Below are 27913 nucleotides of genomic sequence, written 5' to 3'. Positions count from 1 at the left end.
AAATTATTCCAATGTTCTGTCCTAGCTCACAGACAGTCTATCTTAGTGGTTACGGAACAGTCAGCTGCATCGATTTATCATGTTTTTTTTTTTTTTCCAAAAGTTCTAGGATTGGGTTCTTCCCAAAGTGGAGCTACCCAAAACTCCAGGGAGACAGATTTCCAACACACTGATTCACAACACAATACGTTGCTTTAAAAAGTGGCAGCCTTCTCATGGCAAGCACCGACTTAGGGAATTCGCAACCAGATCCAGGGTTTAAAAGGTTGCCTGAACCATGATTAGCTTAACACTGGCAGAAAACATCAGTTATGTTACAGAGGCAACTGAGCCCAGGTGCTCCAAAAGAAATGTCTTTGCAACTCGTCCAGAGAATGATTTAATGTTGCCACACTCCCTTCGGAGTCAGCTTCTTCGCCAAGGGCCTTCGTCGTGATCCAGAATGACAGGCGTTAAGAATTCTTCTGTAACTGCTTTCTTCCCTTTGACTTACGTGAATTTTTAAGCAGCCAACTTTGCCATCATATTCCACCCCATCTCTTTTGAAATGAACATTGGTGCAAAATAATAATAATAATAATAAGGGGGAAATGTAACCCAAAGGGAAAAGTCTCTGTTTCAAGTGACTTAAAATGGCTTTTGCACATTGCTGTAACAGTTTCCCTTCCAAACGGCAAACGGTTATTCCCATCCAGTTCTTAGAGAAAGAAGCAACAAGGGGTTTGTTTGTTTTTTCTCGCTGGGAGTGAAGAACAGCAGCTCCAATCGAAGGGACAAATGTCTGTGGAGTTTCTGCTATTTATTCACATTTGCGTCTGACCTTCAGGAGACTGTGATACTCTTCAAAGATGATTCCTCAGGTTTATGTTTGGATATTTTTGCAACCAAAGAAAGAGAGAGAGAGAGAGAGAGAGAGAGAGAGAGAGAGAGAGAGAGAGAGAGAAACCTCCACTTTTCCACCAGGTCAAGCAGAGTATTTGGAGGCCTACAGCTATGAGTTAGTTTTCTGCTAGGTCACACGGTTATCGCACATTCACTGAACATCACACCCCAGCAGAGTGGGGTGCATTCCTGTTGCTCTGGAAGTCACATCCTGCACCCACCCCACTTTGTCTTCTCCCTCCGCGTTTTTTGCCAAGGATGGGAAGGCAACTATGTCAGGATATTGGACATAAATTCGTTGAAGCGTTTCGAATACTGCTCTGGATTGACTGTGGAAATCTCTGCTCCGGCCTGGAAAAAACAACAACAACAACACAGACAGATTAAAGCGATGAAACCCCATTCACAGGCAAGGGTTGGTGCTATAGCAAATTCTATGTTGCCACCAAACGTGCATCGCTTTGAGAGTTTGGAAGCCGGAAGTCACCAGTTTTATGGAACTGGAATACAGTATAACCGTTACTACAAAAGTAACTTTCTATATGGAAAAAATGGATAAAATATTATTATTATTTTAAAAAGATAAAGAGTTTGGAAGACTAGCAATTTATTTGCTTGCTTGTTTGTTTAATTTCTATACTGTCCTTTATCAGAGAATCGCAGGGCAGCTTGTAATATAAAAACACAAAAATACACAACATAGTAACAAACAAAAACAGTAACTCCTGCCACACACACAATTTAAAAGGCCGTAAATTGTATAATTAGCTAAAGACCTGGGGGAAGAGGCATGTTGCCGCCTGACCTCTAACGGAACGGATTAAATTTGAGAACAAAGGTACTACTGCATCTTGAAAGGATCATAATGCCCATTATATAAATCTCAGGACCAGTCACACTGCTTAGTTCTAGAAGCAAAGTTCTAGCAGCAATATCCCAGAAAGGATATTACAGAACCGGACAAGTCCAGCTAAAAACAATCAGAGGGATAAAAAACCATGACACTGTCAGTTTGCCTTTCTTAGTACAGAAAGTATTGATCTGATGTGTAGAGGATCTTTCCTGTTCTAATTAATTCAAGAGGGTTCTGGAAGCTTCTCTGTGTGAAAGAAACTTCATGGTGTTTGGGTTATTCCTTCTGAGAAGCTGAGTACAGCTGATTTAAACTACCGTATTTTTTGCTCCATAAGACGCACTTTTTTCCTCCTAAAAAGTAAGGGGAAATGCCTGTGCGTCTTATGGAGCGAATGGTGGTCCCTGGAGCTGAATTGCCCAGGGGCCAAAAGAGGATCATGCTTTTTATTTTACAAAGGAAAAGGGAGTGTTGAAAGGACCCCGCTCAGCAGCTGATCAGCAAGAGATAGGGAGAGAGATAAGAGCCCCGGCTCCCTTTCAGCCCCACCCTCCTTTGTTGAATGTGCTGCAGAGGGAGGTTATTTGTTTCCCCAGGACATGTGACTGGCTGATTAGATTATCTGTCTGGAAACTGTAGAAATGGCTCCCTTTCCTTAAGATTTTTCAGAAATGTGAGTTAAACCTCATAAAAATGGGGCTTTTCCTCTTTGCTTTTCCCCCTTTGCAAAAGGAGCTTTGTTTTTCCCCCTTTGCAAAAAAAGCTGCAAAACCTTTAGCTGATCCTCGGAAAAAAAAAAAAACCCAGGGCTTTTCCCTTTGCAAAAAAAGCTGCAAAACTTTTAGCTGATCCTAAAAAAAAGCCTTTTGCCTTTGCAAAAACAGCTGCAAAACTTTTAGCTGATCCTCAAAAAAGCCAGGGCTTTTCCCTTTGCAAAAAAAGCTGCAAAACTTTTAGCTGATCCTCAAACACACACACACACACACACACACACACACAAGGGCTTTTAGAGGAGGAAAATCAGAAAAATATTTTTTTCCCTTGTTTCCTCCTCTAAAAATGAGGTGAGCCCTATGGTCCGGTGCGTTCTATGGAGCGAAAAATACGGTAGTTCTGTTATCTCTTTCTGTCAAGGTCATGCTGACTATAATAGTCAGACCAGAAGGAGCCTGGGTTTCACTCTCTCTTTCTGTTTCTCTTTCTTTTTGGTGTGGTGTTCTGTATGCAGTGTTAAGGTTTAGACCAGGGGTCGGCAAGGCTTACTGGGCATGGGCCAGATCACTCCCGCGGAGATCCTCCATGGGCTGGACCAGTGCAGCGTGACGCCGGAAATTGCATCTGCACATGTCCGTGGCGCCGGAAATCGCTTCTGCACATGCCCAGATGCCAAAAATCATGCCTGTGCAGAAGCGATTTCAGGCATCTGGGCATGCGTAGAAGCGATTTCAGGTGCCACGGACATGCGGCTCAGTTCAGGGGTGGCTCGTGGGCCAGTTAAATGGCCTCTGTGGGCCGCCTCTGGCCCATGGGCCTTAGGTTGCCGACCCCTGGTTTAGACTTATTACAAGTTATTGTTAAGTTTAAGTTAAGTCTGCTGCAATTGGATTTCTTATGGACAGTGCCAATCCTGAATGTATTGGATTTGTGAACATTCTGCTCATTTGCCTTCAGTAGCAGTAAAGGCCTGATGGATGAAATGCCTCTGGTCTATTTTTGGGAAATCCTGCAACGTGCTTAAGTTGTTACTCTACTCACTATACATTGGAATCTACTCTGGATCAATACTGAGTAGAATTTAAATGACAGACACAACTTGTGTAATTGATAAAGACGGGTGAAAAATGCCACCCCCCCCCTTTAACACTAGAATGGCATTCCAGCAATAGGTTCTGGACGAGCAAAAGGAACGGTTTCGTCTTACCCCGTGTTTCACAGTTTTGGCAGCGTGCGCCGCTTTTTTCTTTGTGTCATACGGTGTGAGGATATCTATAATGGCCATGAAATAGACCTCCTTTTTAGGGGCACCTGATTACAATGAGAGAGGAAGAGAGGAAGAAAAACTGGTTAATCCAGGCAAAGAGTCATATTTAGGGCAGGCTGCCTACTCTTTAGCTGCCAAGCGCAGTTCAAGTATGGCCAAGTGTTTTTGTGGCCAGATCTGTGAGTTGAGGCCACCTTTCCAGCCCAACAGATGCAGAGGGGTGTGTGTGACTGTAGTATCTCGCTGACAAACTCAATGTGGCAGAGCATGACCAGAAGCCAACAGCTGCTCTGAGCATCTGCAGAGCACCGCTCCGGTTGGCTTCATTTGCCTGATTGGCAGTTGATTTGTTTTGATCCCCCCCACCCCCGCAAAAGGGCCTTCCAACTGCCAATGCACCAGCCCCCCTGGCTTTCGACTGGAGGGGTGGAGCGAGAGAAAGTACCACAGCAATAAGTAAATGAAAAGCAAGTATTGCTCAGACACACCTAGCAGAGGCCAACAGCTGTTAAGAGACAGGAGTTCTCTCCAAGGAGTTCTCACGTTATCAAGATTAGTGATAATCCAACTTTTAGGGAACCCTTAACAAACAGAAACCCGTGTGCATTTCAAAGGATTCTGGGACAGTCTAGGCCGCAGTCTGGTTTATGCATGACAGTGGCCAGACCTGCTGGGCCTTACGATTGATCCATGGGCACTGCAAGTGTGCCCAAAAACAGACCCAATGCTCCCCGCTGTGGTTGCACATTGCTGGGGAAAGTCAGGGCTGTGTACACACATACACACACATAAAATTTTCTTCCTATCCAGTGCACTCCCATCACTGGTTTGTGAAGACATGTACAGGTGAAACTCGAAAAATTAGAATATCGTGGAAAGGTTCACTTCTTTCAGTAATTCAACTTAAAAGGTGAAACTAATATATGAGATAGACTCATGACATGCAAAGCGAGATATGTCAAGCCTTTATTTGTTATAATTGTGATGATTATGGCATACAGCTGTTGAGAACCCCAAATTAACAATTTCAACTTTGGGGTTCTCATCAGCTGTGCACCATAATCATCAAGCAAAGGCTTGACATATCTCGCTTTACATGTCATGAGTCTATCTCATACAGTATATTAAACTCCAGTGGCTAATGAAAACAATTGCTTACATAAATGGACTTTTCCACAATATTCTAATTTTTCGAGTTTCGCCTGTACACATGATGGTACGCCGGCTGAGACCTTACCTGCCTGCGGACTGTCTCACCAGAGTGGTGCATGCTCTGGTTATCTCCTGATTGGACTACTGCAACGTGTTGTACATGGGGCTACCTTTGAAGGTGACTCTGAAACTACAACTAATCCAGAATGCGGCAGCTAGACTGATGACTGGGAGCAGCCGCCGAGACCATATAACACTGGTTCTGAAAGACCTATATTGCCTCCAATACGTTTCTGAGCAGAATTCAAAGTGTTGGTGCTGAGCTTTAAAGTTCTAAACGGCCTCAGATAGACCTGTATACCTGAAGGAGCATCTCCACCCCCATCGTTCAGCCCAGACACTGAGGTCCAGCGCGGAGGGCCTTCTGGCAGTTCCCTCATTGCAAGAAGTGAGGTTGCAGGGAACCAGGCAGAGGGCCTTCTCGGTAGTGGTGCCTGCCCTGTAGAACGCCTTCCCGTCAGATGTCAAGGAAATAAAACAACAATCTGACTTTTAGAAGACATCTGAAGGCAGCCCTGTTTAGGGAAGTGTTTAATGTTTGATGTTTTATCGTGTTTTTAATATTCTGTTGGGAGCTGCCCAGAGTGGCTGGGGAAACCCAGCCAGATGGGAGGGGTATAAATAATAAATGATGATGATGATGATGTTAGCCACATTCCATATCTATCCTGTAGCTTTCTGAGAAATGCTATATTCTGATGCATTTCCCCTTGGAACCAGTTTCAATCTGATTTGCAAACGTGTTCCATAGGAAGGCATCCAAGCGTCCTCTCCACCCACTGGTGTGGACAGACAGCAGGCAACTTGGAAACGCGCCAAACTGTACTGATGGTACAATGATGTGCAAATGTGATATGAAATGCAGCGGTGGGGGGGATTATCTCACTATGTTTTAAGAGGGCTATGTGTACACAGCTAAGGTTTGGTGCAAGCTGTCATGCATTGGGATGGAAAGAGTAGGCAAGCAAGGGAGCTTTGGTGGTTGGGTGATGGTGGTTCAGGGAGACAAGGGTCTCGGGACACCCAAGAGAGGTGCTTCTCAAACTTGGGTCCCCACCTGTTGTTGGACTACAACTCCCATCATCTCTAGCTGGTAGGACCAGTGATCAGGGATGATGGGAGTTGTAGTCGAACAACAGCTGGGGACCCAAGTTTGAGAAACACTGCGAGAGTTATTTCAGATTATTTTAATTCCATTCAAGCTAGCTAGCAAGCCACAATTTTGTTGCAAAATGCTTGTGGTCTGGGAACCTATCAACACAACACCCTGGCTTCCATCCAGAGGACTTTAGGCTGGGCTTCCCATCTCCTCCTTTCCACCCTATTCACCCACACCGAAACCATTCACTCACTTTCATGGCTTTTCATAGCGTAGACATCCACGGAGGGATCAAACTCCCCAGGCCCAAAAAACCGGGGGAAGTTGAGAAGGTTGCCAGGACTGTCAGGCGGGGTCCCGTAAGAGCCAATGGGGTTCCCACCAATGCCGTCATTCTCGCATTCTTCGTCTTCCGCCCGGTCCTCAACTTCCATCTCTTCTTGCTCAGCACGGTCCACGTCGTGAATCCCCACCAGCAAACTGTAATCCATGATCTTCAGCTGAGCGAGAAACTGGAAGCCAACAGAAATACATTCTCTCTCTCTCAGTCTCCGGCTGCTCTGATCTCAAGCTCTGATCCTTTTTCAAACTCCCTGCATCAGCTTCATGATTCTAGTCATCTTACCCTGGACTCCTGTATACCCCTGTACATTTCCGTTCTCCCTAATCCTTCCTTCTGCCCTGTTTTCACTCTCTAGAGTCAATTCAGAACCTATCTACCAAATTCACCCATTTGCTCCAAAAGCCCCCATTCTCCATACCAGCTAAGGACAAAGGCAAACTTTATTCTGGAATTAAGATTGGTGGCACGCTTTGTTTACACCCTCTCAAAATATATGCTTCCAAGGTGGAAATTGCCTCCATGCACCCAGTTTTTCTGTGAGAGTCACTGGCCTGGGAATGCTTCTTGTTTGGAAGGAGGCAAACTCAGAGAAGAGGCTGGGCTCCTCTTTGAGGTCAGGCGATTGTGCTGCATTTTTGTGTTGGCCCAATCCGACCGGGAGCGCAGAGGAAGGGCAGTTATTTGAACCCAGATGAGAATCATGCCCTTGGGAGCTGCCAGGATCAAACTGGGAGCCCCCCTTGCATCAAAAACAGAGTTCTTGTTGCCACCTGGTCAGGACTGCACACGGTTCTGGCTGGAACAGTCGCACAACAGCCCACAATCCTCTTAAGTCTGGGAAGTCAGGTGACACCAGATAACCAATCCAGCACCACTGACTGGCTGATAGAAAACTCCTGCCTTCGTCCAGCCTGCGCAATTTGTCCTTGAGGGAGACCACTGCATCCACCTTCTGTGCTCCTGACTACTGGCTTTCAGTCATCCTGCCATCAGACAATTAATCACCAGCCAAAGGCACTTGTCCACCTCTGAGCCTGAGCACCAAACGCTTGGGAAGATAAGAGCAAATGGCACCCTGTGTGAATGGGCACTTTGGCCTCACTCAAAGCTCTAATTCAAAGGTATTTCAAATCATGTCCATAAGCATTCTAACTTACAGGGGCGAAGACCCCCCACCTATCCTATCCAGGTTTGTGGACATGCTTTCCGCTCATTCGCATTTTCGCTCAGCAAACCCTACCTCGACGTCTCGCTTCAACTTCTCCAAGAAGTTCTTTTTGCTTTCCTCTCCAACGTGGAGCTTTTGGCCTTCGTTCAGAAAGTCGTTGTCCTTGAAGGTCGGCAGGTCCTTGGCCTAGAGAGAAGATGGAACTGGAATAAGTGCAAAACAACAAACAACAACAACAACCCTCAATTTCACGTCGAGGCTGGACGAGATCCAAAGTGGCCACATCTATCCAGGAAAGAGGCCTTGGTCATAACAGGATGCTCTCTTACTCACATATATCTCTTCATCTGAATCTTCATCACCAATATTCATCAAACATGAATATTGTATCTACCGTGGGCTCAAGTACTAGCGGTGACGAGGGCCTCAAGATCATGGGCGGAAGCCTAGATCTTCCTCTTCTGCATTTTTCAAAAGTCAGCAGGTACGCTAACAACTATAGCCAAATGGGACTTTCGCAATTTTATTTCTTCCGCAACTTCCTTATGTGTGAGTGAAAAGACTTCTCCCCACAGCACTGCTCGTGATCTTCTGGGGGAACTGCTTATTTGGCAGGGTTAAGTGCCATTTTCAATAACCTGCAATCACAAAAGTTTGATTTTCAAAAACCAACTGAGAATCGGAATCCAAAAAAACACTTCTGGATTCTTAGGCGTTCTTTTGGACGTACCACCAATATGATGGGTGTGAGCATTCCCCTACAGCAGAAAAGGCCGGTCCCAAAAGACATTTTTGGTACGACTGTTTAGGGCTCTGACGGACAGTTTGAAAGGTTTATACTCCCGTCAGGTTAAAAATATTCGGTAATCTGAATATCTAATCAACTGGCAATCCCTAAAATAGGAGAAAAGCCATCTGGCTTTTCCGGATTAGTACAAAAAACAGGACAGAATGAGGGAGGAGAATTAAAATACTTCTTAAATAACCAAATGGAAAAATAAAACATTGCATTAAAAAAAGAAATCATTTCAGGCATTTGATCAGATTCTGGTTTCTAACATGAAGGAAGCAGTTTAAGACACACACACACCCCTGCTCACTGGAGACAAGACATATATTTAGCATAATTTGGGAGGTGGAAGGGAAGCCATAGGAATTATGTTTTCTTATAATTACAAAGAAGAATAATCCTGGATGACACACACACACACAGAGTTTGAAAGGCCTGGATAGGCGGGGTAGGCAAGCAGCTGCCCATTGGACTATCCGATACTGGAGATCTCCACCTGACCCACTGCTCACTTACTCCCCCCCCCCCCCGGCCGAATCTTATGCCTCAAACGAGTCTCTCAAGTCCAGCCAAACTGGATCAGATCCTCTGGTTTGGGGAGGAGCAACTTTCTAGAAGTGTACCAGCTGCACGGTCCACATATATCCAGCAATCACGATTACCAGGGAACCCGTGCCGAACAGCCTCGATAACCAAACTAGGGTGCCCTTTTCTCTGTCACCCATCAAAAGGGATCCTCGCTATGAGTAAAAATGTTACATGGAAAAAAATACGAGAGAGACATTGCACACACCTTTGTAAATCAAGAAAATATTTAATAAAAAAAATACTTACAAAAAAGGCATCCTCACTTATTAAACGAGCTGAAATATTAGCTGGCTAGTCTGGTGATTAATGCAGGGGTAAGCAACCTTTTTTTCTGTCGAGGGCTGTATACCCTTAGGGGCAATCCAGCAGGGACTACATGCTAACAGTGGGTAGGACCACAGCCAAAGATGGGAGCACCCCCTCTCTCCCTCTCATCCATTTCTCTCTGCTATACCCCTTTTCCTTTCCCTCCCTCCCTCCCTCCCTCCCTCCTTCTCTCTCTCTCTCTCTGTCTCTGCTATACCCATTTCTGTCTCTCCCTCTGATTCACTCTTTTATTTAAAATCAACAGAATGAAACACCAAGAGAGGCAGGGGGCACTGTTGCTCCCTGGTCTCTCTAACATTGGCAATCAAAGTTATGAGTTAAACGGGGAGATGCAGCTATATATTCATATATATATATTCAGCCACCTCTCCAACGCACAGCACACACTTCTAAATCTAAGGGGGAACTGCACCCCCTTTCCTCTAAGCCTACCAGAATTATAGCCACAGCAGCGACATTTGTAGATTTATTCAGAATGCCTTTCCCGACTGTTGCTCTTACCTTTTCCTTGTCGCTGGCTTCCCTTGCTACCGTTGAACCCTGGTAAGAAAAGGGGCGGAGACCTATTTTAGAGCCAATAGTATTTAAAGAAAAAATAGCCCCCAATGTTGAACCTCAGATAACCGAGAGCCTTTTTAAAGATTTCCAGTGGTGAGAGACAGAGAGACTTAAAACCAAATTCACAGTATTAACAACAAAAAAGCAAACCAACAGTATGCAACCAGTGGGATGAAAATTCGGATGTTAAGATTGCTTAAAAGTTGGTGGGGGGGCCCCTATGTGAAATATGGTTGCACACGTGACACACAAGTGCAGGAACTTAGTACACAAATATTGAACTTCTGGCTACCATGTGCATAATGCATGTAGCAATTCTATGCAGGCAGATATTCTATGCATCAGTCAGGAGACTCTCTCACACTGCCCAGAGGGGCCCCAGAAGGCTAATGTAGAAATCCCTAAGAAGGCCAGAGCACAGTAACACTGCAGCGTTAATATCCGGTTCCCTCAAGCGGTCCCCAATAACCTCTCACAAGCCTAAACTCGACCATGCGGTGTCTGAAATGCACTTCTGGCACACTAGATGCAACTGTACAAAACCACTCTGCAGCCAAACCCTTGAAAGCTGAGATTCTCAGGATGCCACACTCCCATGATGAGAGACGGGATCCACATGCAAGCGGGTAACCTGTGAAATATCTGGAAGCCCCTTTCCCCCTCCTCCCCATCCAGTTTCTTTATTTGAGCATTTCTAACTATGCTCTCTCTCTCTCTCTCTCATGTGGTATACAGTAAAATAATTAAAACATCACCAATGTCCATCTCCTCAGGAAGAAAACTGTCAGATTGTCCACTGCAGGAAAGAAGTTGGAATGTAATAAAATGTAATAACAGCACACTGGATCAGGCCAGTGGCTCATCTGGCCAAACATCCTGTTCTCACGATGGCACGGTCAGATGCGCAGAATGTGGCTCCACGCAAGATGGCTTGTATTATAACGTCCCTCACCTTGAGATCGTATTTCCGATGCACTGTCAGCCGGTGGCTGAACACGTTCCTGGTGACCACCATGTATGTTTCCACGCCGTCTACAGTGAGCCTGTACATACCAAGGAACTGGGGGAGAAGTGTATTTCCATGACATTCTACAATGAACTAAAGGGGGGGGGGGGAAGGAGGCAGGGAAGAAGAGAACAAGAAGTCCGTCAGCATCAGGCCACAGATCTTCAGCACAGCTTGATCAAAAGGGACAGGACGGCTTCAAGTCTTGCAAGTATATTTGAGACACTTAAACATACAAAAATGTAAACATTTCACAACAAGAGTTTGGAACCTGAAAGGATTCTTTCTTTTTAGATAAAAGAAACCTTTGAAGGTGACCCGGAGACTACAATTAATCCAGAATGCGACAGCTAGACTGGTGACTGGGAGCGGCCGCCAAGACCACATTAACACAAGTCCTGAAAGACCTACATTGGCTCACCGTACGTTTCCGAGCACAATTCAAAGTGTTGGTGCTGACCTTTGAAGCCCTAAACGGCCTCAACCCAGTATACCTGAAGGAGCATCTCCACCCTCATCGTTCAGCTCCGAGGTCCAGCTCCAAGGGCCTTCTGGCAGTTCCCTCACTGCGAGAAGTGATGTTACAGGGAAGCAGGCAGAGGGCCCTCTTGGTAGTGGAACACCCTCCCGTCAGATGTCAAGGAAATAACTATCTGACTTTTAGAAGACATCTGAAGGCAGCCCTGTTTAGGGAAGTTTTTAATGTTTGATATTTTATCATGTTTTTAATATTCTGTTGGGAGTCACCCAGAGTTGTTGTTGTTGTTGTTGTTGTTGATAAGTGATTATTATTATTATTAATGATTTCTCCTCCTGGAACTGTTGTACACTCAGGAATACATCCTCTAGTACAGATTTGGGTTTCTGTGGCGGCTGCTCGCAGCATATGTTTAGAGAGCAGTGAGCAAAGGCTTGCAAGGAGTTATGGGAGAGCGAGACCTGCAGCATTTTATTGGCTGTGATTTCCTGTGGCAGAGATGGCTAGACTGTGGCCCTCCAGTTGCTTTTGAATGTGGAATGCCCAGGGAAGGTCACCTGGCACCTTCATTATACACCTTTACGTGCCAGGCAAAAACGTTCCTTTTTAAGCAGGCCTTTGGTTGATCTGATTTACATCCTAATATGCCCTTTTAAAATGTGGGGCTTTTGGGGGGGCTATTGGGCTGTTGTTTTTATTTTTATTATGTATTTTGTGGTATTATATCTTGAATTTATTCTGTAAACCCTCCTGAGACCCCTGAGTATAGGGCGGTATATAAACTCAATTCATAATAATAATAATAATAATAATAATAACAATAATAATATCAGAATGAGCTGGTGCTCATTAGGGATGATGAGAACTTTGGCCCAGCTTCTGAAGGGCCATGGTTTCTCCAACTTTGGGATACAAGCACAGAATGACAGCAAACTTTTTATTAAGGGGGCCAGTCCACTGTCCCTCAGACCTTGTGGAGGGCCAGAATATATTTTGTAAAATATAAATACCCTACAAGCTGGTCCTGCAGCTGCCTCCGGACCTGGAGGAGGAACGCACCCTGCACGCGCTCAGTAGCACGTCTCGGTGCTGCCTGCTCACCGGCGTTGTTGACAAGCAGCAGCTGCTCCATCGGCCCATCTCCGCGGAGCTCCCAGGTGGCATGCACCACGCGCTGCGGCCCGTTGGCTGAGGCCAGGTTGGCAGAGCGCCAGGCAGGCGGTGTGCAACTCGCCCTCCAGCTGCTCCAGCGCAGCCGAGCACGCCACCAGCAGCAGCGCCGAGCTGGGCGCCAGGCGTGGGGCCAGCAGGCATGCCAAGCTCTGGCTGAAGCCCCGCGACGTGCCCATCACAATGCCCATGGGGTGGCCCAGACCTGCCACCCGCCTCTCCGTCCATGGCCGCGCCAGTTTTACCTAAGCCCATGGGCAGCGAAGCTTTGGATTGGCTGCACGAACTTCCTGCAACCAAGCCAAAGCGACACCAGTGTCGCCGCCTGCCCAGAGCCGTTTGTGGCTTCGAATTGGCTGCAGGAGCTGCAGCAGCCAATCTGAAGCCGTGCCAGCATCGCCACCCACCCAGAAGCCATGCCAACGCTGCGGAAGTCAGTCCCCGCGTGACGAGGTGTCCGCAGCACGCGGGGACTGAACGAGTGGGTGGCAGGGTCCGCAGGCCGGATTTACAAGCCTGGGGGGCCGCATTCGGCCCCTGGGCCGTACTTTGCCCACCCGAGCTCTATGGCATCACCCTATGGGGCTCCACGTTGAAAGCCTTGCATACCCTGCATTGGAAAACCAGAGTAGGAAACTAGTTCAATTCAGTACCAGAAATTTCAATTTAGACTGCAGTGGGAATGAGGAGAACAAACCTGGCTCTACTGTGGGAACCTAGCAAAGCAGATAATCAGAACTGCTTTCTTGTCCAATGCTGGGAGGGCAGGAAGCTCCCATAGAGAAATGACCCAGAATACAGGCATCACCAGAAATAGCGCTTCCCAGCCATGCTAGGTTAGTGCTTAAGACGCCCTTTTTCTCTCCACCTCTCTTACTTGGTGGTACTTCTTCAGGATGTTGTGCATCTCTGCGACATCTTCACTTGACACCGCCTTGATGACAAACCGCCGGTCGTAGGTGGTGAGGAAACGGACCCCACAACGGCCGTGGCTCTCACTGTACACAGGGGCGCTCCGCGTCACGGAATTCTACAAAGAGGAGAACAGAAGAGCAAGCAGGAGATGCACCAGCCGCCTCTTCAGACCAACCCTGTGAAAGTTGGACCAACTTCACTTGGTGCAGGAGTAAGAAGCACATTGAACGCTGCATCGGAAGCACACCGTGCCATGCCAGTAGGGTGCCAGGCCTTGTGCACAACAGAATTCCATTACGTTGGCATGCCTGCACTTTAATTAAAGGGCCCCGGATGGTTAAGTCCAGTCAAAGGCGACTATGGGGTTGCGGCGCTCATCTCGCTTTTCAGGCCGGGGGAGCCGGCGTTTGTCCGCAGTTTTCTGGGTCATGTGGCCAGCACGACTAAACCGCTTCTGGTGCAACGGAACACTGTGACGGAAACCAGAGCGCACGGAAACGCCGTTTACCTTCCCGCCGCAGCAGTACCTATTTATCTACTTGCACTGGCGTGCTTTCGAACTGCTAGGTTGGCAGGAGCTGGGACAGAGCAACGGGAGCTCACCCCGTTGTGGGGATTCGAACCGCTGACCTTCAGCGCCACCCACTTCCCTTAATATAGACCACTGTGAACAAAGCAAAACACTACGTCCCTCATCTTTCAGATCCTTGGCATTGCAACCACCCCATTTTTAAACTTGTTTTTCTGCAATTGAAACCAAGAGTTGCTATCTGTTTGTTGCTGCTGACTCTAAAAGGTAACCAATCAGAGGAATGCATTTTGAACATCCAAAAATGGCTGCCCTTTAGGAAACCCCACTAACCACTGGCTGGAATGTTTATGAATATTCTAACTGTTCAGCCAAGGGGAAAGGTTAGCAATAAAACATCGAAGTAGCTAACTCTTCGGAATCAGTTCTCTAATTTTAACTCGATCTAGTTTTTGCAGTCCAATTTGCTTTCCACGTTTGAAGCAATTCGCTGATGACTGACAAGAGCTAAGGTTTGGGTGTGAGGAGTGTGCAAAGGGGTGCATAGAGTACACTGGGGAAAGGAAACAGAGTGAAGTGCGTAGAGTGCAAAGGTCATGTCCCTTTGTTCACTGAAAGCTCACTCACCATGCATGAGAAAACACACACACACACACACACCTTCTGGGTATTCAGTATATTTCCAAAGCTGCCTGAAACAGCTGCAGGTGCAGAAACCTCTTCTGTTTTCTGATAAAAGCTGGTATAACAGCTCATATACCAGGATTGCATTCCAGAGTAGCGATCGATTTCTAGACCAGACCTTTGCCCCTGAAAACACACTCAAACACAAGCCTGTCCGGGAAGAGGCCGGCACTCTGGACGATGCCAGTTCTGTGCTGCACATCTACCACAGATCTTCACTGTGTCTAGTGGTGTAGTGGCCTGGGGTCATGGGGGTCAAAGACCTGTTAGTATTTCTGCAGCAGGGCTCCTGTCTTTAACATCTTAGAGACACCCAAACAGCCCAAAAGGGGAGATTTATAGCCCCTGTATGCCCCAAGCCCAAACATTTAGGGGCACTGAAAACACAAGGTGCTTCCATTTCAAGAGAACGGTGTATGAGCTCTGTTGCAGACAATGGGACATCGTGGAAAACACAATTAAAGTCACTCCAAAATAAGTACTCTAAATCAATTGCACATGTACGTGCACAGAATACAGTAGATTTAGCCGAAAGGCAACACATGGGGAACTGCACCAATCATTGCACAGCATCCTTAATTACTATTAGTGTAAAATTGTAAGATTATTGTACAATATTAGAAAGTTGTATAATCTCAGAAGAGGCGTGGCTGTGGTTGTCATAAAGGGGCCCTGCACTTCTGAATTCGCCACAGAGTTGCAGGCTTTCTTTTGCATTGCTTGCATGGTCAGTTATTGCTATCTTCATCCTCATCCTCATCCTCCTCCACCACCCCCTTGAACCTCCCCACTTCCCGATCTCATCCCCACAAAAAGTAACCCTGCTACTTCCCATCTTGGCCCCAAGGACTAGTATCTTTGGTCCTTGGCTCATCCTACATGCTTCGCGCTGGATCTGCAAGGACTTCCCCAGTGGCATCATCCTGCAAACAAACCCCAATCCCCTGAACAAAACAAAACCTCTGCAAAAAAACAATCCCAACATATTGCAACCTTTTGTTTTGACTCATCCGCTTGCTTGCAGTGCTGCCACCAAGCTCCGTACCTGATAATCTTGATCGTCAATCCCAAACCTTTCGCGGAGATTTCGGAACACCAGTGGGCAGTACTCCTTGAATTTGAAGCGACTTGGGAGGTTCTCCCTGGAAGCAGATGCAGAGAAGCTGTCTTTCAGCATTAAGATGTAATTTGGTTTTATATACGCACTTACTCACCGTCTCCATGCTTGATGGAGCACATGTGAAAACTGTTCTCTAATATTAAACCTTTTTTTAAAAAAATGAAATGAAATTATTACTTCTGCCTCTTCACGAGCAGTCCTGAGATCTCCCCTTCGCAAGATGGCAAAAACTCATGTCAATCCTCTTAATTCATATAATTTTGTGTAGTGGACAGTCACTGTTCTTTTGCTATAACTCGACCCAAAGCTGGTAGCAAACGAGTTCTACGACCCGGGCATGTGCAAGCTTCCAAGGAGGAAGTGTGATCTGCATAATTAGGCCCTATCACTTAGTGGCTTGACATGCTGGTTCATGTTTAGATTTTATCCTAATAACGAATGCCACAAATCAGTCAATGTCATCTTGTATCACACCCTGTGACACTTGAGGGATCATCCAAAGAACAGAACCACCATTCGTGGCAGTAACTGGTGCATTTGGCAATGTTCAAGATTGCAAAAAGAGCCCTCCCCTCCATTCTGTTGATGGAGATCAAAGAGAGAACTGGTTCAAATCAGAGCTGTATTTTTAACACTGGCATTGTGGCCGTAGTACTTGTGACCCAATTATGTTAGTACTGGTGCCAGCTCATAACGGAGCAATAGTCACAGGCCACCGTAAGAGCACAGAACCCTGGACTAAAACCACATAGCAACTCCAGCTTTTAATGTGGTTTTCATTATTGTGCCTTTTTATAGATAGCAGTTTGTTAAAGCCTTCCATAACCTTGCATTTATCACTATCACCACCCGATTACCATTGCATCATGCCTGTCCACCTCCTTTCTTGGCAGATTTTCTCAGACAATGTTTAGTGCCACACCACAGCAATACTCTCTAGAGCTGATGTGACCAATAGATAAAGTTCAGCCTCTCTCTGGTTTTTGATCCTGCCAATCGAATCCAATGGAAGACAAGCGGGTGACTCCTCTTGATGTGTGCTGTGACACTCTTGTTAGGACTTGCATTTTCACTCTGCCCAGCAAGGCGTATCTTAGAGGAGTTGGCAGTGTTTGTGCAGACATAACCCCCAGCTTTTCAGAAGACACTGGCTTAATGTTATATAGCAACCAGATCCGTTTACGTATGTGCCAGCCAGATATCTTAACGTGCTGCAGAAGTTATGGCGCCTATACCAGCACATGTCTGACCAGATCCCATCCCATAAACCTGAACTGGGGACCATTAGATGCTCCCCATGCACAAACATTGAAAGTATTTCTGAAAATAGCCATTGCTCTGGAATAGCACAAGAGTATAGTAGTACCTTGGAAGTCGAACAGCTTAGTTCCTGAACGTTTTGGCTCCCAAACATTGCAAATCCAGAAGTGACTGTTTCCTGCAGCCTATCAGAAGCTACCCTTTGGTTTTCGAACATTTTGGAAGTTGAACGGACTTCTGGAACGGATTCTGTTCGACTTCTAAGGTACGACTGTACAACTAAAATAGTGCTAGTGTCCTGCTGCAGAAGACCATGGCATAACCCCTTGAAGAGTTCTTAAAAGGTGCAGTGGAAATTCTCCTTCCCTTTCATCAACATCTAGGAAACATTTTTGCAAGATAAGCACAACAAGGAGCGGTCACCTAGAACAAATATTATGGCAAGGTATCAATTTGCACCACAGTATTACGCCTCTTTACTTGTAAGTCCCACTGTGTTCAACAGGTCAAATTCCCAAGAACAGTGGATGCTCGGGTTGCAAACACGATCCGTGCGGGAGGCAACCTGCAGCATTGCTTCTGCGCACATGGGGGTTGTGATTCAGTGCTTCTGCGCATGTGCGAAACGCGATTTAGCGCTTATGCTCATGCGCCGAAACCCAGAAGCAACCTGTTCCAGTACTTCTGGGTTCGGTGCGAGCTCAACCCAAAAAAAGATAAACCCGCAGCATTCGCAACCTGAGGTATGACTGTAAGTGTTCACAGGATACTAGCCCCAGCTGGTTTGTTCCCCACCCTTATGTTAAAAGGCTGGGCAAATGAATTCCGTGCACCCCAAATCCTACATTTAGACAGAAACAAATATTGCCCTTTCTTTTATGGGAAGCTATTCTGTTCCCGGTGTGTTCTGCAAGGTATGGTAGGTGCTACCCTGAATATATCAGTCTCCTGAAGGAGTAAGAGGTGGCCTCAAATCAGATTCCAAAACGTCATGGTCAAATTATACAAAAGGGAGTTGAAAAGCACTAAGCACTCAAAACTGCAAGGTTAATGAACAGTGTAGCCACAAAATGCACAATCAAAGTGTTCCTTGGTTTCATAACAGCTGTCCAGAGGCAGGGAGGGGAAACTGTGGGCAAGCTAATCTTGAGCTAAAGTGGTAAGAGCTCTTTCCATATGCAATACAAGATGCTTCTGCATACAAATCTGTGTCTCTTGTTAACACAGGCTTAAACTGCTGAATGGTGGAATGAATTTGAAAAACACAAAACCATAGCATTTGCATATGGGATGTTTTTTAAAAGCACTGAACTTCACAAACACCCCAAGGAACACACATATACACATCGGGTGCTGTTCAGTTAAAATCCATTCATTCCCCCACAAATTAAAATTTCGGATTTTGCCAATTGCTTCCTGTTGAGTTTCGTCCTATTCTTTTCGGCTTCTGCTTAAAACGCTTTTGTGCGGGCGAGCCTATCCAGACCTGTAGAAGTTACATTTTACATTTTTTGCAAACCACTTGAGAGCTTTTCTTATACAAAGAACTGATATATAAATTTTGTTAAGTGAAAATAAACACATGGAAGGAGGTGCTCCTTTTGAGGTATGCAGGTCCCAGACCATGATAGGCTGAAAATGTAATCAGAACATCAAACTGGGCTTGAAAGCATAAAAACTTATAAGTAGCCATATGCAGCTGGGCCTGAATAGGGGTTGTAATGTTTCCCACGGCCCGTCTTTTTCAAAAGATGAACTGCAGCTTCCAAGCCATAGCCCCACACCTGCAGGGTTTAGAGTACACAGACCGACATGGGGGAAATTGTATATAAAATTATGCTCCTCTACGGTCTATGCATCTCGTTTCTTTCACCTCCATTGCAAAGTGACTCCTGTGAAATCGCGGATGATACACCATTGTACATCAAGTAAAAAGAAGCCAGCTATTTATATACTGAAGTTCCTATCAAGGGAGGGATCAGATCAAAAGTTACGTTCATTACTCACTTGTTGAAAAGATGATTGTCCACCTTAATCTTGCTGTAGGCCTTAAAGTCATCCGGCATTAACATAACTGGGACAGGGACATTACTCAATTCGTTAATCTGAAAAAAGAAACACAAAATCTAAATAGGTAGTGAAGGGAGAGGGAAAAGAAAACCATCTGTACTGCTGGCACTTGTGAGCGCAAAGCCAATAAACCCCATTAAACTTTCCCTGGGAGAGTCAGCACTAAGTGAGGACCTGCAGAATTGTACAGAACAGAAACCAGATTTATATTCAACCACACGCTTAATGCATTGCCACACTGAATTCCCTGCTGCATTTACTGAGCAGGTACAATCCTGAGGCTACAGCTGCCCATGCCACACATTTGTGGGAACTGGAATCCAGTCTTATGAACTCATTGGCCAAGCCTGGATGGTTACTGGTATATCTTGGCGTATAAAGCTGGGATGTGAACAAACATGTTGTCCACATAGGCAACCTCTTAGTTCCTCCTTTGCAGCAAGCCATGATTCCTCCCTTTGAACTACTTTGTATTAATGAGACCCTAAATAAGAAGGGTTTGTGGGATGCGGGTGGCACTGGGGTCTAAACCACTGAGCCTGGGCTTGCCGATCGGAAGGTCGGCGGTTCGAATCCCCGCAATGAGGTGAGCTCCCGTTGCTCTTTCCCAGCTCCTGCCAACCAAGCAGTTTGAAAGCATGCCAGTGCAAGTAGATAAATAAGTACCACTCCGGCAGGAAGGTAAACGGCGTTTCCGTGTGCTGATCTGGTTTAGTCATGCTGGCCACATGAAAAGTTCGCAAACCGGAACACTTACGTCCGGGTTTGCAGTGTTTGGGTTCCAAGTTGTTTGAGTACCAAGGCGTTTGAGAACCAAGGTACCACTGTATCTCCATAATTACTTTTCTCAGACCTAGCTTTCGCACTGCTATCCTTGGTGTGTGGGACCAACTCGTCTACCACGCATAAATCTCTTGTGCTCATGCTTCCTGCGGCAGCCAGTGGCTGCCCATTGGAAGTCCAAATCACTTCCTTCTCAGGAAGAGTGGCTAGCAAAAGAATGGGACATTACATCATCAGAACATCTGACATATAACCAGAGAGTCCTCAGTGGTTCATCAAAAATTGATCCTTTCTACTCAATATGGCATAAGTTTTTTCTCCTGTGCTAACTCAACCGAACAGCCCACTAAACCCCTCGCTTTACAGACAAGTATGTGGGGAGGTTTTTTTGAGAACTGAACAGACTCATCTTTTTCTCTTTGTGCAACAACTGAAAATGACATTGCACTTTCAGCAGTTTATTGGTTTTTTTACTCCACCCATGTATCTGTGTTTTATTTTTGTACTTTTACATATATTTTTACTGACTGTATCTATCACTTTTATTGTATTCTGTATGTGTTTATGCCGATAAACTTTTAATTCTTTTTTTAAAGCCATGATTCAACTAGGAAGCATCTCATTAACCACAGTTTCCCATTTCATCTAAACCAGGAAACTATGGTTAACCACAGCACATATTAAACCAGTTTGAATAGGCTCACACTGTATGATAATTTGGGACAGTCACATTTTACAGGCAAAACCCATTCACTGTGGATTTGCATGACACTCTTCCATTGACATGAACAGTCCACATTAGAAAAAAATAAACTTATCTGTAGCCAGTCGATCATAATTCTGTGTCATGAAAAGCAGAATACTACAACCTAAGTACTACAATTATTTCTCTCTCTTTTGTGTAGGATTTATTCTCATGTAATACTCAAGGGACTATAACAGGAAGGGGCTGAGGGCTTGCCCCTGACTACTGGAAAGCTTTTTCAGTTCCTTACATTACAGGAGGCATCCCGCACCCACTTTCAACCATGAGGGTGAAAAACTATATATCACCCTTTATAGTATAGGAGCTGAGTGCAAATATATGGTCAAAAACATTCCACTTCCAGCTCTTTACTGCAGGTAGGCGTTGCAAGCATATGAGAATTTGCAAGTCACCCAGGAGAGACTCAACTGGAAACACAAATGGAACAGAAAAGACTCGCTAAGGTAACTGGGAATATTCATTTTTCTTTGCAGTACCAGACCAGCTCGATGGTCAGGGAGGCAATGTCACTTTGCCCTCTCAGAGTACCATCTCCCGTGCCAGTTTTCCAGTACAACAGGGTTTCCCATTTTTTAGAGTTCACACCTGGTGCTGGAGCTGCAGGACGCATATGGGATTCTTTTAGCACCCTGTCCACACCACCTTGCCGACAAAGGTCCGTAAAGTTAAAGCTATGGTTTTCCCAGTAGTGATGTATGGAAGTGAGAGCTGGGCCATAAAGGCAGCTGATCGCTGAAGAATTGATGCTTTTGAATTATGGTGCTGGAGGAGACTCTTGAGAGTCCCATGAACTGCAAGAAGATCAAACCTATCCATTCTTAAGGAAATCAGCCCTGAGTGCTCATTGGAAGGACAGATCCTGAAGCTGAGGCTCCAATACTTTGGCCACCTCACAAGAAGATAAGACACCCTGGAAAAGACCCTGATGTTGGGAAAGATTGAGGGCACAAGAAGAAGGCGATGACAGAGGATGAGATGGTTGGACAGTGTTCTTGAAGCTACCAACATGAAACAAAACAGAAAATTCTTTTCAGTAGCACCTTAGAGACCAACTGTGTTTGTTCTTGGTATGAGCTTTCGTGTGCATGCACACGAAAGCTCATACCAAGAACAAACACAGTTGGTCTCTAAGGTGCTACTGAAAAGAATTTTCTATTTTGTTTCGACTATGGCAGACCAACACGGCTACCCACCTGTAACTACCAACATGAGTTTGACCAAACTGCGGGAGGCAGTGGAAGACTGGAGTGCCTGGCGTGCTCTGGTCCAGGGGGTCACGAAGAGTCGTACATGACTAAACGACTCAACAACAACAACCACACCACTACAGAACAGTCTCCTTACTTGACTTGGCATCAGGAATTCCCAAGAAGTTAATCCTAGGGGACTTCAACAGCCATGACAAGACCCCTCAAGCAGGAGTAGCTCAGTCATTTAGCAGTGTTCGAAATTCCCCAGGCACCAGGCATGCTTTGCGACTGGCGTGGGTCCACTTGTGACCCCATGGAGATCCCTGGATGCCAGGTTGGCAACTGACATCTCCATCTGGCTGGCTTCTCCGGCTTCCTTAAGCAGGTAAGCTTAAGAAGGGCTTATTAAACCCAGATGCCAACTTTGCTGCCACATACACCCAGACAACACCATCACTGGACCCAACAACATCAAACATACCATCCCAGGCCTATTTAATTGCTCATCTTCTAACATGGTGTATGCCATCAAATGCCAGCAGTGCCCTTCAGCTCTCTATATTAGACAAACAGGCCAGACCCTACGCCAGGGGAGGCCAACTCCCAAGAGACTGCAATGATCTACCTCCTTTTTGGGGGGTTCAGGTCAAAGTTATTGAGCTTTTTTTAGGGGGCCCACAGTTATTCAGCTTTTGGGGGGCCAATGGTCTACCAGTGTTCTACTGATATCACGATCTACCTGTTGGACATCCCTGCCCTACGCCAAAGGGTAAATGGACATCAGGAATCACAAGACAGAGAAGCCAGTAGGAGAACACATCTAGCTCCCAGGACATTCAATACAGGATCTCAAAGCAGCTGTCTTATTACAAAAGAATTTCAGGAACAGACTTGAAAGAGAAGTTGCCGAATTACAACTTATCACTAAACTGAAAACTATGGAGAGATCTGGTCTTAATAGAGATATTGGATTCCTGTCTCATTACATATGCTAATCATCTGCATACTATCCCTTGCTTTTTATAGTAGGACTAATTGCAGTCGTTAACAGTCATCAACAGGTTTACCACACCCATTGAGTCAATCACCCATCTCCTACTATCCTCCTGAGAAAAACCCCACCCCACCCCACCCTCCCACTATATATAAGGGTCTGGTGATTTCTGTTTCAGTGTATCTGAAGAAGCGTGCATGCACACGAAAGCTTATACCAAGAACAAACTTAGTTGGTCTCTAAGGTGCTACTAGACATTTTTTAAAAAAATATATTTTAACCACTAAACCACACTGGCTGCCTCGAGTACTGCTATGGGGCAGAGCTATGAATTAAGTGGGTAAACAAATATGGGAAAGAGAAATGTCATATAGGGAAGGATCTGAAATATCTTCCCCTTTGGAGATGTCTAGCTTGCTGGACTCAATGCTCTTGTCGATGTACAGAGTGACACCCCTCAAACATCCATCTCTGTCCTTCTCAATAGCATTTACCACACTTTTCCATGTATAAGACTAGGTTTTTTTTTTTTACTAAAAAATAATGTTAGAAAAGGGGGAGTAGTCGTATACACGGGGGCAATCCCCCGTTTTCTTAATTTTGAGTCCTCCCAAATAGGGGGTGTCTTATAGACAGAAAAATACGGTATATCCAGAGATAACAGAGTCCCACTACTTCTCTCTGTTGACCAGGTAAAGACGCCAGCTTGAGACAATGAAATAGTTCAGAGGGTGATATTGGCAACAGCCCCATTGAAGACCTACCCATGCTTCATACCTGCCCCTCAGTATAATAATAATAAATAATTTTAAATATATATATATTTGTACCCCGCCCTCCCCTGCCGGAGCCGGGCTCAGAGCGGCTGACATCATATAAATAACACAGTATACATAAAACAGGCATCAATTAATTAAAATACATCTTAAAATTAATTCAGACAAATTAAAATCTGGACAAATGGCAGTTATCAGGTTAAGATTGAGAGCGGTTAATACTTGCCAGGACCAACTGTTTTCACTGATCATATAAGGACCTGTGAACAGGCCTCACGCCCTTTGAAACCCCCAAAGCTAGTGCCTCCTGAATTTCTAGTAGCCAGGGCATATTGTTCTTCCCTGAATCTAAATTGGCAGCACACTTCATGCTTATACTTGCGAAATTAAGAGAAGATTCTGTCGCTCGGTGACATAAAAGTAACTTTGCATGCAGAAAGGCGGACTTTCACTCCCTAGCATTTTCAGGTCTGGTACCAAAGTTGGAAAAGACCCCTTTGCCTGAGAGCCTGGAGAGCAGCCACTAGTTTATCCTGCAGACCATTCTCGTCCGCTGTCTACTATTATGCTTTTTATTTTTATGCACCGTAAAATATGTTCTTAACGTTGTGCACTGCCCTGGGATCTTTTGAAAAAAGGTGGTATATAAATCAAATTAATAAAAACGAGAATGATAACAACAGCAACAAAAATAATAATAAATCTAATAACCACAATAAAGAAATCCACACAATTTGTTTCCTGAGAAGAGCTAAATGACTAAGAAGTCGATCTGTCTCTCTGAGGACACATGATCTGCCAACACTGAGCCACACTGCAGGGGCAACTAGCAAAGGTCTCCCATGTCTAACAGGGGATAGCCAGGTGCCCCCAAGAAGGGCAGAGGCAGGGCATTAAGGCAAGAGCTGCGGTTTGCCCTCAGCAATCTGAGGTATCCTACTCCTGCCATGTGGAGGCTCCACTGAGCTGATGGGACTAATAGCTGCAGATAAAGCCTTCGCCCCATAAATGCATCTAATTATCGTTAAGCTTTTTATGCTGGTGGCCAGCATCACCTCTGGCAACAAGAAATCCCACAGATCAACAACTATGTGACCCTTCGTCCAACCCAAACCTACCCAACCGATTTGGCAGGATTGGTCAAAGCTATTCCTTTTTATTCACTGCAATTGCCTGGCGACTTTCCTACTACTTGAGGCAACTTAAAACAAATTGAATAACGCAGTTGCAACAAAACACGCCATTAAATCAATATTACAAAATTACAGGTCAGCTGCAGTAAGTAAAAGCACTGCTTGTAAATTCAAGCCGCCCAGTTTCTTTACTCAATTCATCAAGCCGTACACATACACAAAAAAATATGCAGGTCTCCTTTGCCCTCTAGTTTCCTGCTGACCAAGTTACGTTGCCAGAGTTGACATTCAGTCAACTTGCCACTGCATTTTGTCTCAGGCTTAGTAGAGGCAGAGGAATATCCAATAATCCGAGAGCGGGGTGTGGTTTCACAGAGTTTATGTATGACACATAAGACAACACTGCCATATTTATCACAGGGAATGTGAAAGTCCTGGGGAAGGGGGCATTTTTCTCATATAAGTTATGCATGGCGCCAATATTCACACCACTGAATAATCCATCCCCCTCTCATAGACCAGTACATGCATATATACTTACACAATTGGGTTTTAAGATTCCTGAACAGACAGCATTGTTCCCAGTACACAGCAGGGGGGCTCTGCCAGCCATAGGCAAACTCGGCCCTCCAGATGTCTCGAGACTACAGTTCCCATCATCCCTGGCCACTGGTCCTGTTAGCTAGGGATGATGGGAGTTGTAGTCCCAAAACATCTGGAGGGCCGAGTTTGCCTATGCCTGTGCTACTCAATAAATGCCCCACCAGCTATCTGGGGCCATTTTATCAACCACAGCTAGCAAACACCTTTAGGGCACAGGTGGGAAACATGGAATTTGCAGTCCTCCAGATGTTGGAGGACTCCCACAAACCCCCTGGCCAAGCCCGTTGGCTCATGGGGACTGGAGTTCCACAACACATGGGTAGCTGGTGTACAAATGATTGCAACCAAAATGACTATTAAATTGCAACAGTTGATAAGATGTTTGTGTAGCATTTATCTGGCACACTGTTGCATACTGAAAATGTTGCCATCTTCTCTCGCTCTCCACCCAGAAACTCGGGAAGGTACTCTTCCCATTTTACACAGGTGACCAATACAGTAGCAAAAAATTGCAACAGAGCGAGCCCAAGATGAATGGGGATTGAAACCCAGATTCAGCAGAACTGTTCTGTCCTCAAGAGAGGAAGTGACCACTCATTTCTGTTACCTGGTGTAAAAGGAGGGGTTTTGAATAAGGCTGACAGAATCTCATTTGCCTGGTCACTGTAGCACCAATAATAGTCGGAAAAATATTTGGAATATTTTACAAGCCTCATCAAGCGCCAAACCACCATCCAAAAGTATGCATGCATGTTTTAAACTGTGAATTATTAAACCTAAGAAATCAGAATTCATCACGGCAAAATAATGTATTTATAGAAACAAGTTTATGGTGTTCAGTTTACTCCAAACAGACACATTCAAGCCAATATAAAAGTGGAAACTTGCTTGCTTAGATCTGATTTAGGGTGCAATTCTACTTGCCCTTATCTGGGAGTAAGTCCTACTGCAGGAAATTGGGCTTACTTCTGAGCAGAAACATGTAGGACTGCGGAGTTAATTGTTGAAGTGGCTGAAAAACCTTTTGTCTCTTCTTCCCATAACAGCTGAAGAGAAGGGTCAACAGAGAAAGCAACTCTAGATAAGGTAAAGTGGGAGGTGGACTTGTACCTGCCTATCTCACTGTGTGAAATCGATGTGAAAGACATTAAACGCAGTGCTGTTACCCCTTCACACAGCATTTAACAAGAACATAAAAGTCCTGCTGGATCAGACCAAAGGCCCATCTAGTCCAGCACTCTGTTCTCACAGTGGCTGTCCAGATGCCAATGGGAAGCCCATAAGCAAAACATGAGCACAATAGCCCTCTCGCACTTGTGATCCCTAGCAACTGGGGACTTACTGCCTCCAATACTAAGGTGGTATATAACCATCATGACTAGTAGGTAGTGATAGCCTTATCCTCCATGAATTTGCCTAATCCCCTTTTGAAATAATCCAAAATGGTGGCCACCACTACATTTTGTGGTGGCCTCATCCAGAATTCAACTATGCGAAGTCCATCCTTTTGTCTGTCCTGGACGTTCCGATAGTCAGCTTCAGTGGATGACCCCAAGTTCTTGTATTATAACCTGCTCTGCAAAATACCAGATTATTTTAACACACAGGTGGGGAACGGTGACCCTCCAGATCTTGCCAGACCATATCTCCCATCAACCATGACCATTGGCCTCGCAGGCTGGGGCCGATGGAAACTGAAGTCCAACGAAACCTGACAGGCCACACGTTTCAAAAGATGGGAACTTTTAAATTCCCTTCTCCACAAAGCATGTTCTCATGCAGAATATGGATCCTAATCCATGTTGGCAACAGAACCTGTAAGAACTGGTTCTTCCGAGCTTAGTCACTGAAAACAAACAAACAGGTGATGCGAAAGATCTGCCACTAAGACTCATGGCATGATAAGGTGTACCTCTCCTAATGGAGATGGATGAATGCCACATTTCGTCTTCTGCCTGTGCATGACTAAAGGGAAGTGGGAGCAGGGATCTACCTACATTTGCATGCCTCTCTTGCTCACCGTGTGGTTGACTCCCCACATCAGGACGCTGAGGAGCGGCTCCGAGGCCCGGAAGAGCTTCACCTTCTGGCACACAAAATGCTTCTTCTTCGTCTTGGTCTTGGAAGCGCTCAGGGCTGCTCCTATAGCCGCGCCGACGTTTGCGGAGGCCGTGCCCCCGGTGCAGTTCGAAGCCATGGCAGCGAGAGGATCCTCCGGACTCCTGGCTTGCCAAAAAACACCACCACTGCGCACCCCTCACAGCCCCCTAAGAGCAGCGGGGCCTGTGCATGGTCCCACCAACCGGTGCTGCTACGGCCCCTTTCGATACCCGCTTATTGATGGTATTTAGGTGAAGGGCACACCCCTTCCACTACCACAGCTCAAAATGGCACTACTTGCCCCATGCGCTGGCAGTGCCTGGCATTTCCTTCGAGAGGCACCCCAAAAACCAAAAGTTGGCACCCCCTCAGTCCCCTAAGTGGCACCTCCTGCCTCCCTCTTCCCCCCCCCTTGCTGAATACAGTGGTATCACCCTCGACGGGGTCCTCCAGAAGCACCACATGGAGCCTTCCTCACCCACGCACAATGGAACATTCCCCCTCTCGCAGACACGCACACGTCAAGTCTGTGGCA

General features: G+C 45.7%; 1 protein-coding gene across 2 annotated transcripts; it reads right to left on the bottom strand.

The window, feature by feature from the left end:
* Positions 1–1127: 1127 nt before the first annotated feature.
* Positions 1128–27596, bottom strand: PIP4K2B (phosphatidylinositol-5-phosphate 4-kinase type 2 beta). Of its 2 annotated transcripts, none has more exons than XM_033169428.1 (10): positions 27299–27596; positions 18971–19068; positions 15629–15725; positions 13333–13485; positions 10754–10900; positions 9745–9783; positions 7611–7724; positions 6281–6539; positions 3657–3760; positions 1128–1233 (listed from the first exon to the last, which is right to left on the bottom strand). In XM_033169428.1, the coding sequence occupies exons 1-10, from the start codon at positions 27473–27475 to the stop codon at positions 1153–1155; spliced, it is 1269 nt and encodes a 422-aa protein (XP_033025319.1). In that variant the 5' UTR covers positions 27476–27596; the 3' UTR covers positions 1128–1152. The 2 variants fall into 2 exon arrangements, with proteins under 2 accessions (XP_033025319.1, XP_033025320.1); XM_033169429.1 differs by having other exon boundaries at positions 27276–27384.
* Positions 27597–27913: the final 317 nt, after the last annotated feature.

This window comes from Lacerta agilis, chromosome 14 (genome assembly GCF_009819535.1).
Source record: "Lacerta agilis isolate rLacAgi1 chromosome 14, rLacAgi1.pri, whole genome shotgun sequence".
In the NCBI taxonomy this organism is placed as follows: Eukaryota; Metazoa; Chordata; class Lepidosauria; order Squamata; family Lacertidae; genus Lacerta; species Lacerta agilis.
The sequence above is the reverse complement of the archived record's forward strand: the minus strand, read 5'-3'. Positions and strand labels throughout refer to the sequence as shown.

What these genes read in the sequence shown, in the direction of transcription:
- PIP4K2B (XM_033169428.1), bottom strand. Translation starts at nt 27,475, where the DNA reads ATGGCTTCGAACTGCACCGGGGGCACGGCCTCCGCAAACGTCGGCGCG. An exon ending in ATCGGAAATACGATCTCAAG is followed by an intron (nt 9,784 to 10,753) that starts GTGAGGGACGTT and finishes TTTTCTTACCAG; the next exon opens with GGTTCAACGGTAGCAAGGGA. An exon ending in CCAAAACTGTGAAACACGGG is followed by an intron (nt 1,234 to 3,656) that starts GTAAGACGAAAC and finishes TGTTTTTTCCAG; the next exon opens with GCCGGAGCAGAGATTTCCAC.